Source organism: Gouania willdenowi, unplaced genomic scaffold (genome assembly GCF_900634775.1).
Source record: "Gouania willdenowi unplaced genomic scaffold, fGouWil2.1 scaffold_196_arrow_ctg1, whole genome shotgun sequence".
Classification (NCBI taxonomy): domain Eukaryota; kingdom Metazoa; phylum Chordata; class Actinopteri; order Blenniiformes; family Gobiesocidae; genus Gouania; species Gouania willdenowi.
The window spans coordinates 67,902-79,680 of record NW_021144947.1 but is presented as its reverse complement, the minus strand read 5'-3'; the positions used below and the strand labels follow the sequence as shown (position 1 = coordinate 79,680).

The window sequence follows — 11,779 nt, the reverse complement described above, 5'->3', positions numbered from 1 at the left end:
ACAACAAATACACAATAAATACACAATAAATACACAACAAATACACAACAAATACACAACAAATACACAACAAATACACAATAAATACACAACAAATACACAACAAATACACAATAAATACACAACAAATACACAATAAATACACAATAAATACCAACAAATACACAATAAATACACAATAAATACACAACAAATAACACAATAATACACAACAAATACACAATAAATACACAATAAATACACAATAAATACACAACAAACACACAACAAATACACAACAAATACACAATAAATACACAACAAATACAAAACAAATACACAATAAATACACAATAAATACACAACAAATACACAATAAATACACAACAAATACACAACAAATACACAACAAATACACAATAAATACACAACAAATACACAACAAATACAAAACAAATACACAACAAATACACAATAAATACACAATAAATACACAACAAACACACAACAAACAATACACAACAAATACACAACAAATACACAACAAAAAGTACACAACAAATACACAATAAATTACACAACAAATACACAAACAAATACACAACAATACACAATAAATACACAACAAATACACAACAAATACCAACAAATACACACAAATACACAATAATACACAACAAATACACAACAAATACACAACAAATACACAACAAATACACAATAAATACACAACAAATACACAACAAATACACAACAAATACACAATAAATACACAACAAATACACAATAAATACACAACAAATACACAACAAATACACAATAAATACACAATAAATACACAATAAATACACAACAAATACACAACAAATACACAATAAATACACAATAAATACACGACAAATACACGACAAATACACGACAAATACACGACAAATACACGACAAATACACGACAAATACACAACAAATACAAAATAAATACACAATAAATACACAACAAATACACAATAAATACAAAATAAATACACAACAAATACACAACAAATACACAACAAATACACAACAAATACACAACAAATACACAATAAATACACGACAAATACACGACAAATACACGACAAATACACGACAAATACACGACAAATACACGACAAATACACAACAAATACACAATAAATACACAACAAATACACAATAAATACACAACAAATACACAATAAATACACAACAAATACACAACAAATACACAACAAATACACAACAAATACACAATAAATACACAATAAATACACAACAAATACACAACAAATACACAACAAATACACAACAAATACACAATAAATACACAACAAATACACAACAAATACACAACAAATACACAATAAATACACAATAAATACACAACAAATACACAATAAATACAAAATAAATACACAACAAATACACAATAAATACACAATAAATGCACAACAAATACACAATAAATACACAACAAATACACAATAAATACACAACAAATACACAACAAATACACAATAAATACACAATAAATACACAACAAATACACAACAAATACACAATAAATACACAACAAATACACAACAAATACACAATAAATACACAACAAATACACAATAAATACACAATAAATACACAACAAATACACAACAAATACACAATAAATACACAACAAATACACAACAAATACACAATAAATACACAATAAATACACAACAAATACACAATAAATACACAACAAATACACAATAAATACACAACAAATACACAACAAATACACAATAAATACACAACAAATACACAACAAATACACAATAAATGCAAAATAAATACACAACAAATACACAATAAATACACAACAAATACACAACAAATACACAACAAATACACAACATTAGCCACTTAGCAAATAACAAGCAAACACGAACCCCCTAAACCACAGTATATACAGTAACTGTTACATGTTACTTTTATATCTTCATTATATTTATTAGTTATTGTTTATTAATATTAGACTGACCTGTCCTCCAGAGCACGGTGTCGTAGAAGAAGGAGAACTCCATCTCAGTGTGGTGTTCTAACGAGGCCCATCCTCTGGGAGCTGTTACATAGATGTATGAAACATAGAGTGGAACCTGAACCGTTAGGAACGACTGAGCTGAGTCTCGAACCTACAAAACAAAACACAAATAATTGTTATTATTATTATTATTATTATTATAATGCATTAATTTTATATAACACTATCATAGACACTCAAAGTCACTTTACAGAATGAAGACATTATTCTTTCATTCCACACTTAGTGGTGGTAAGCTACTATTGTAGCCACATCTGTCCTGGGGCAGACTGACATAAGTGAGTCTGTCATAGTGAACCATAGGCCCCTCCCACCAGCACTCACTCACACACTACATTCATACTAGACAATGTGGGTGAAGTGCCTTGCCCAAGGACACAATGAACCCCACTGTGACCCCTGGAATTCTGTTTAAAATAAAGATTAATGTTTTAAATTCTGACATTGACTCATTCTACATTTGTTACAACACGTGTCACTAGTTCATTAACGGTGTCACACCGCCTTCACCAAACTGCACCGCTTTAACACAAAATGTAGGGGGCGCTAACGCACCAATGTCCGTTTTTCCACATTGAGCTGCTTTAGTTTAACAACTGATTTATGTTTGACACAAATCAAAGTTCGTATGTGCAAATGAGGCATTTTCAAAAAATGTTATATTTTGTCATTTCTGCCCAAGATTCTTGGCTCCGCCCTGCAAAGGTTATCAAAAACCCATGAATCAGTCTTGACGTCCCACGTCTCTAGATGATCTCCAGTGATTTTGAACCTCAGTGAAACGTTTTAGGAGAAATACGTTAAATTAACAATTATGCAATTTTCATTTTTAAATTCAAGATTCTGGACTTCTTGTGTATTTTTTGGCCTGGTCTTAATAACATTTTCTACTTGTCTTGTCATGGTCTACTTCTGTGTCAATTTTCACGATTCTATGATGAATGAATTTTTTTGGCATTTACTTGGGGGCGCTGGTGAGTCACATTTTTGCATTTTTTAAATCAGAAAAAGACGAGATTAATTTTTGAGACTCTACATAATGGTTCAGTAGGTGAAAAGTAGGAGAGTTGGTTCTGACACAGGAATAAGGAAAGAAAGAATAATAATCCAATCCAATAACAATGTTTCCCTCTTTTTGAGGACCATAAACTATTCAGAAAGCGTGGGGGCGTGTCTACGACATGGTTCCTGGTCACTGACGGACACATGGCGTTCACATAGACCACACAGTTGAGCTCCCTGAGAGACTGGTGCAGGTTATTCCAGAGTCTGGAACACCAGGTCTCCTCTGGTTTTACATTTAGTTTTAGGGTCTTTAGGAGACCCTGGTCTGAAGACTGAAGACTTCACCCTGAAGTGTAGGGGTACAACAAGTCTGAGATATATTGAGGGGTCTGACCATGTAACGCTCATGTAATGTAATAACTAATATTTATAGTTTATTCTAAACTTCACTAGAACCAGTGCAGAGTAGAAAGAATGGTGGTAATGTGGGATGTTCTAGAAGCACCAGTTAAAAGTCTGACAGCAGCGTCTGTACGATCTGGAGTCTGTTTAGGGTCGACTTATTAAAACATTAAAATTACAATAGTTAATGTGTGATGATATAAATGTGTGTATGACCAGTTCTAGATCTGATTTTAATAATAAATGTCTGACTTTAGAGATATTTGTTAGATGATAAAACAGTTTTTAGTCAGTAGATGACAGTGACCCTCCAAAGACATGAACTGATCAAACACAAGGTTTTAACAGATGAGCCCAGATCACCAAGAGACTTTTAATCACATGATCAGAGTTTATGTTTCATTTATCTGGAGATCATTTGATGACAACCAGTTTTTGATACAGGATATACAGTCTAAGATCTCTGATAAAAAGTGAAACGCTGAGTCATTAAAGGAGCAGAACAACTGGATATCATCAGCATAAAAATGATAAGATATATTTTTAAAACCATGGATCAACCGACCAAGAGGCATCAGATACAATAAAAACTAAACAGGAACCAGAACAGAGCCCTGGGCTACTCCACATGACAGGTTGGACATATTAGACATTACATCATTAATAGTAACATTAAAGGTTCTTCTATTAATATAAGAGGTAAACCACTGGAGAACAGTATCAGAAAACCATCTCAGATGTAAGTGGATCAACAGTTATGTTACATTATGAAGCTACATGTTGCTATGAAGTCACATACATCATTATAAAGCTCTGTTTTACAATAAAACGCTGTGCTGCTGCCTGCTCGAGACGCGGGGGAGGGGCTCTACTGTGGAGCGATGGGCGGTGACTCAAACAGACATGAATGAACCACGACAACAGTCCAGGTATGTTTTTAATGAGGGAATGACATAATAACATGATATTAATCTTGAAAAAGTCAATTTTACGTAATGACCCCATTAATACATGCACTGAATTTCACTACTTGTTTTCTGAAGCTTTTTGGCACCGATTGTAAAAAACGTTTGGTTATTTCTTGTATTTTTACATTAGTTTTTTATGCAGGTGATTAATTTAATGTAGTTTTGATTCATTATGAAATATTAAGTTATTTGTTCTGTTAGTTTAATAAATGTGAAAATGTGTTATTTATCAGGATTATTTGGGGGGCAATGGGGGGCAGGGGGGCTTTAAAGTTCACCTTCATTTGAAGTGGGAAACACGCTAAAATAATGTACAGTAATAATAGTGTTTAGTCTGAGAAAAGGTTGGAAAGGTTTATAGTGAAAAAAGTCAATAAATGGTTAAATACCTGAAAATCAGCTGTAACGGAGCCTCCACACACGTCTATGAGCTCAGTCATGTCATAATAAGCATCAAAGGTCCAAATACAGCTCTTCAGATTCAGGTGTTTGTAGAGCTGAATGCTTCTCGTCTCACGGACGTTGGGGTTGAACTGATAGGGTCTGTCATACCCTGGTCCTAGAGAGATGCTGTCATAGGACACGTCGTCTAGGAAACCAGAACCTGATAGAAACATGACAGAAATAAAGGGTTTAGAACTGGAATAAATGAACATTTAACCTTCCTTTATTAACCAGGGTGACAATGTACACACCTAGCAACACATATTTAACAAACATGTTGCCATTAACGTGTATGTGTTGCACATTGAGTTTCTCTGTGTATAATATCTATATATTAGCCTTGTTTAACAAAGAACTATAAAATGAAAGCACAGGGTCAACCAGTAGTTTAGTGAATGTGATACATGATAAAAACAGATATTAAATCTATTAAGTAGATATTAAATGTATTAAGTAGATATTAAATGTATTAATTAGATGGAAATCATAAATGTGTTTTATTACCTAAACTTTGATCAAAATAGAAATGTTTGCACACATATATAATCAATAAACTATAAAACTACATTAAGGTGAAAATAAAAGGCTTGTTACAAAATAATATAACCATCTGTGTTTGTTCTCCCAGTTATACTGTTAAACTATTTGTTAAAAGTAGCATTAAGAAGTAGCTTATTACAATTTTATTACAATTTTATTACAATTTTATTAAAATTTTAATAAAATTTTATTTATCAGATGCTTTTATCTAGAGCAATGTAAACACAATCAGTTAGAGTTATAGAGTTAGAGAGTTAGAGAGTTATAGAGTTATACAGTTATACAGTTATACAGTTATAGAGTTATAGAGTTAGAGAGTTAGAGTTAGAGAGTTAGAGAGTTATAGAGTTATAGAGTTATACAGTTATAGAGTTATAGAGTTATAGAGTTATAGAGTTATAGAATTAGAGGACTGATGAACATCCCACAGTGATGAACCAGGTGGGATTAGAACCAATGACCCTCTGATTAAAAACCTGCTTCATTAAACCCAATCAGGTCCATTGATCTGTCCAGGATGCATCATGTAACTAACCAGAAAGCCCCTGTAGATCCTTCATATTGACCAGGTTAGAACACACATGCTGCTGTCTATAGATGGACTCAGACAACAGGAAGTGCAGGTTGTGCAGAGGCATGGTGGAGATTAATGGAAGCATTCCGTCCTGGTGAGGAATCTGCACTGACACGTGAATACTGCAGAGAAAAGATCAGATTATTGACAAAGTTTAAAACATACAATAAACCAAAATATTAATGTAACACTTGTGTTTTTCCTTCTATTTTCCATGAGCTGAACTCAAAGATCTAAAACATTGTCTATAATCACTAAAGACATGTTTATCTCAGAGATAATCCCTCCCACCTCACAGGTGTAGCATATCAATACACTGATTAGACAGTATGGTTAGTGCACAGGTGTGCCTCAGGGTGGCCACAATAAAAGGCCACTCTAAAAATCTTGACTTTAATCACAGCACAATGTCACAGATGTCGTTAGTTCTGAGGGAGCGTGTAATTATCATGCTAACTGCAGGAATGTCCACCACAGCTGTCAATGTTCATGTCTCTACCATTAGTCATCTTTAAAGAAGTTTCAGAGAATTAGGCAGTTCATCCAACCGGCCTCACAACCACACACCACGTGTAACCACACCAGTCCAGGACCTCCACATCCAACATGTTCACCTCCATGAAGGTCTGAGACCAGTCACCAGGACAGCTGCTGCTACAGTCACTGTGAATAACCAAAGAACTTCTGCTCAAACTGTTCATCATCTTAACCCACTTGAGTGGTTAAATGCTCACATTAGATGGTATCTGGCACATTGGAGAGATGTTCTCTTCATGGATGAATCCTGGTTTTAATGGTTCAGGGCAGATGCAGACAGCGTGTGTGGCGTGGTGTGGGTGAGCGGTTTGCTGATGTCATCATTGTGGATGGAGTGGCCCATGGTGGGGGTGGAGTTATGGTATGTTATGGACAACCACCACAGGTGCATTTTATTGATGGTATTTTGAATTCATAGAGATACTGTGACCAGATCCTGAGGCCGATTGTTGTGTCAATCATCCACAACCATCACCTCATGTTGCAGCATGATAATGCACGACCTCATGTTGCACCATGATAATGCACGGCCTCATGTTGCACCATGATAATGCACGGCCTCATGTTGCACCATGATAATGCACGGCCTCATGTTGCACCATGATAATGCACGGCCTCATGTTGCACCATGATAATGCACGGCCTCATGTTGCACCATGATAATGCACAGCCTCATGTTGCTAGGATTCAAACACAATTCCTGATGCTGAAAACATCCCAGTTGTTGAATGTGACCCATTGAACACGTTTGGGATGCTCTGATGGGCGGATACCACAGCATGTTCCACTTCCTGCTAATATCCAGCAACTTGAAGGAGTGAACCAACCTTCCATAGACCACAATCAATAACCTGATCAACTCCATGTGAAGGAGATGTGTTGCACTGCGTGAGTTAAATGATGATCACACCAGATACCCTCCTGGACCCCCAATAAAGCGAACTGAACATTTTTAGAGTGGCCTTTTATTGTGGCCACCCTGAGGCACACCTGTGCACTAATCATGCTGTCTAATCAGTATGTTGATACGCTACACCTGTGAGGTGGGAGGGATTATCTCTGTTCATTAGCACACATTACACACATTTATCAACAATATCTGAGATAAACATGTCTTTAGTGTTTATAGACAATGTTTTAGATCTTTGAGTTCAGCTCATGGAAAATAGGAGCAAAAACACATGTTGCTTTTATATTTAGGTCCAGTGTATGAACATGATGTAGTGAAACTAACTTAGTTAATTAGTGAAACTAATGAAACTAGTGACCAGTACAGACCTGTTGGGATGTTCCTTCTGCTTCACGTCCAGATATTTGAGTCTAGCGATGAAGGACTGAGCCTGGAAGCCCCTGGTACTCCCTGTGGTGATTGGTGTGTGACAGATAGAACCATCGGTACCAATGGTGACGATGTTGCTCCTTAGAGGAGTTCCAAGATGGCCGACTTTGTCCTTGGCTTGAGCCACACATCGAACATGGAACCGACGACTAAAATAAATACTGTCCAGAACCTGAGAAAAATATATGTGTTAGCCGCTAATGTATAGCATTAAAAAAGTTCAAATCAGAATCAACATTATTGATCATGTAATGTATGTTATACACACAAGAATTTGACTTGGTGAACTGTGCTCTCTCTAATAATGTAAACATTAAATAATAATCAACTAGAGAAATATAAACATATATATAAACAGTAGTTAAAGACTAATATGTGCTAAACTAAATAAAATAATATGTCAAGATAATAATAATAATAATAATCGGTTGGTACATGTTTAGTTCCAGGGTTTTTCCATGTTTAGTTCCAAGGTTTTTCCATGTTTTTTTCCAGGGTTGTTACGTGTTTAGTTCCTGGGTTGTTACGTGTTTAGTTCCAGGGTTGTTACATGTTTAGTTTCAGGGTTATTACATGTTTAGTTTCAGGGTTATTACATGTTTAGTTCCAGGGTTGTTACATGTTTAGTTTCAGGGTTATTACGTGTTTAGTTCCAGGGTTGTTACATGTTTAGTTCCAGGGTTGTTACATGTTTAGTTCCAGGGTTGTTACGTGTTTAGTTCCAGGTTTGTTACGTGTTTAGTTCCAGGGTTTTTCCATGTTTAGTTCCAAGGTTTTTCCATGTTTTTTTCCAGGGTTGTTACGTGTTTAGTTCCAGGGTTGTGTTGGGGCAGAATAATTAGTTATGCTTAATAATATAATTACTTATATATTTTAATCCTTAAGCCTTGGGGTGTAACTTTTCATTGTGTGATTTCTCATGTCTTCAACTTTAACTTGTCTTCACTCTGGGTCAGAACAGCCTGTCCAAAGTTCCAAAACAACCACAAGGACAGACACACACACTCACATAGCACACCCCATACACATTCATTCATTCACACAAACACATAGTTCGCACACACCTCCGTTTCCATAGCAATCAGATAACGGGGAGCGAACTGTTTTGACTCGAGGAGTAAAACTGTCTCTCTTTCCATCTCCTGCCCTCCCTCCTTCTCTCTGTCTCTATCCCTATCTCTCGGGGGGGGAGGAGGGAGGGGGGAACTAAGGGGAGATATACGTGGCTTTAATATTGTGTCTCGTCACTCTGTCTTTGGATCGCCTGGCCAGGGGTTCACCATTTTTGTTTCCATCTTGTACCTTTTTTCTTAGTTTAGAATAAACTATTTTTTATATAAAATCATCAATGCTTCTCCTGGACTCCATCATTCAACCAGAGCAATGAATCATGTCTTCAAATGAGGTCAACCGTAAATTCAGCCGTAACAGTTGTTACGTGTTTAGTTCCAGGGTTGTTACATGTTTAGTTCCAGGGTTGTTACATGTTTAGTTCCAGGGTTGTTACGTGTTTAGTTCCAGGTTTGTTACGTGTTTAGTTCCAGGGTTGTTACGTGTTTAGTTCCAGGGTTGTTACATGTTTAGTTCCAGGGTTGTTACGTGTTTAGTTCCAGGGTTGTTACATGTCTGACACTCTTTGACTGTTTAGTGTTGATCACAGTAACAGCCTGGGGGAACAAGCTGTTTTTATGGCGGTTTGTTTTGGCATACAGTGATCTGTCACGTCTGCCTGAGGGGAGGAGTTTGAACAGATTGTGTCCAGGGTGGAAGGGGTCTGCAGTGATGTTACCTGCCCGTTTCCTGACCCTGGACAGGTATAAGTCTTGGATGGAGGGCAGATCAACACTAATGATCTTTTCTACAGTCCTGACTATCCTTTGTAGTCTGTGTTTGTCTAGTTTGGTTGTAGATCCAAACCAGACAGTGATGGAGGTGCACAGAACAGACTGAATGATGGAGGTGTAGAACATGATCAGCAGCTCCTGGGGCAGGTTGAACTTCCTCAGCTGTTACAGGAAGTACTTCCTCTGTACTTCTCCTTCTGCTTCTCGACGAAGGCAGTCGCACTCTGTTTCTCCCTCCCTTCCTTTCTTATCTCTCTCCCAGCTGCTGCTTTGTCTGGTCCTGTGAGCCTAACAAGAGTCTCTCTCTGCAACTCATCCAAAACCGGAATAATGGAATTAAATAGTTGGTCTCTCAGTGCTATCGACCAGATTTTTTCGACAAAAAGAACCAGGGGTGGTGAACCCGCATGTCCAAACGGGACGTTTGCTGCTGGATACGCACTTGACCCTTGAAACAAGTGGTGAGTTGTGTGTCTGTCGATTCTTTCCGTGAAAGACGTGGAGGACATCTACATGATTGGAATAATGATAGTAGGCATGCTGCTGATCGGCTGGTGGCTTCCTAATCTATCGAAAAGTCCGTAGTACGCTGGCGACTGTTTTGGGAAAGGTGCCAGTGATTTCTGGCTCCCCAGCTAGCCAAGGCTAAAGCCAAGGTTGTCTCATCTCTTATCACCAGGAAGTTTCTGCAGACGGCGGCTCTTACCCCCCACTCCCTCCCCCTGCTCCTTCCGTACATTCCCATCTGCAACTGTTGATGCCAAACTGTTGCCACATGTTATCTGGCTGTTGTCAGCGCAGCTACAGTTCTTCAAATTCAAATGCCTTCGTCGGCCATCTACCCACCTCCCTCCCATCCGTGCTACATGGAGCCGTAGTTGCAGCGCCCATCGGCAGCACGTCCATGTCCCCAAATGGCTGGAATCCTGTTCTCCTACCAGCCCAGACCCCCTCCCCCAGCCCACCTCCTACCCAACCCTACCCACGTGCCTGGACTCATGTTCTATGACTGTGTCTGCTTAAATTTATGTTTGCTGAGGCATTTTTTTTCCTGGTTTTACACTGCCTTCTCTGTTTAGGGAAACCAGTCTCAAACTGGCCGTTTTCCCCCTCACCTCTCCTGTTTTTATCCCTTTTTCACCTAAATATGAGGGCGGTGCAAATGGCTGCTCTGGTGTGTTGTGCATTCGTTTGCTGCAACTACAAAGTCAAATTCCTAGTATTGTTCTAAACCTGGCAAATAAAGCTGATTCTGATTCTCTGCTGTGCCTTTTTTCTGTGGGAGGTCCACTTCAGGTCCTGTGAGATTGTGGATCACAAGAAACTGAAAGAGTCCATGGTCGTCACTGTGCTGTTCAGAATGGTATGGGGGGAAGTGGGGAGGGGATTCCTCCTGAAGTCCACTGTCATCTCCACAGTCTTGAGCGGGTTCAGTTCCAGATGTTTCTGACTGCACCAGAGATTCAGCTGTTCCACCTCCATCTGAAGGCAGACTCGTCCCCATCCCTGATGAGACCGATGATGGTGGTGTCGTCTGCAAACTTCAGGAGTTTCACAGAGGGGTCCCCTGAGGTGCAGTCATTGGTGTAGAGGGAGAATAGCAGTGGGGAGAGAACACACCCCTGGGGGGCGCCAGTGCTGAGTGACCGGGTGCTGGATGTGATGCTTCCCAGCCTTACTTGCTGCTTCCTGTCAGACAGGAAGTTGGTGATCCACTGACAGGTGGAGGCCGGCACTGTGAGCTGGGTGAGTTTCTGGTGAAGGATGTCCAGGATGATGGTGTTGAACGCAGAGCTGAAATCCACAAACTGGATCCTAGCGTAGGTCCCTGGGGAGTGGAGGTGATGGAGGATGTAGTTCAGTCCCATGTTGACTACATCCTCTACTGACCTGTTTGAGGGGGTCCAGCAGGGGTCCTGTGATGTCCCTCAGGTGACTCAGCACCAGCCTCTCAAAGGACTTCATGACTCCAGACGTCAGAGCAATGGGTCGATAGTCATTGATCCTGTGATGGCAGGTTTCTGTAGGACTGAGATGATGCTGGAGCTTT

General features: G+C 38.5%; 1 protein-coding gene across 1 annotated transcript in view; it reads right to left on the bottom strand.

The window, feature by feature from the left end:
• Nucleotides 1-1,990: 1,990 nt before the first annotated feature.
• LOC114458835 (extracellular matrix protein FRAS1-like) overlaps nt 1,991-11,779 on the bottom strand; it is a 46,544-nt gene continuing 36,755 nt past the window's right edge. Inside the window, exons 26-29 of the mRNA XM_028441211.1 lie at nt 7,825-8,057; nt 5,971-6,131; nt 4,841-5,055; nt 1,991-2,167 (exon numbers count right to left, since the gene is read on the bottom strand). Of these exons, the coding sequence (XP_028297012.1) occupies nt 1,991-2,167; nt 4,841-5,055; nt 5,971-6,131; nt 7,825-8,057 (786 nt within the window). The remainder of the gene's footprint in view (nt 2,168-4,840; nt 5,056-5,970; nt 6,132-7,824; nt 8,058-11,779) is intronic.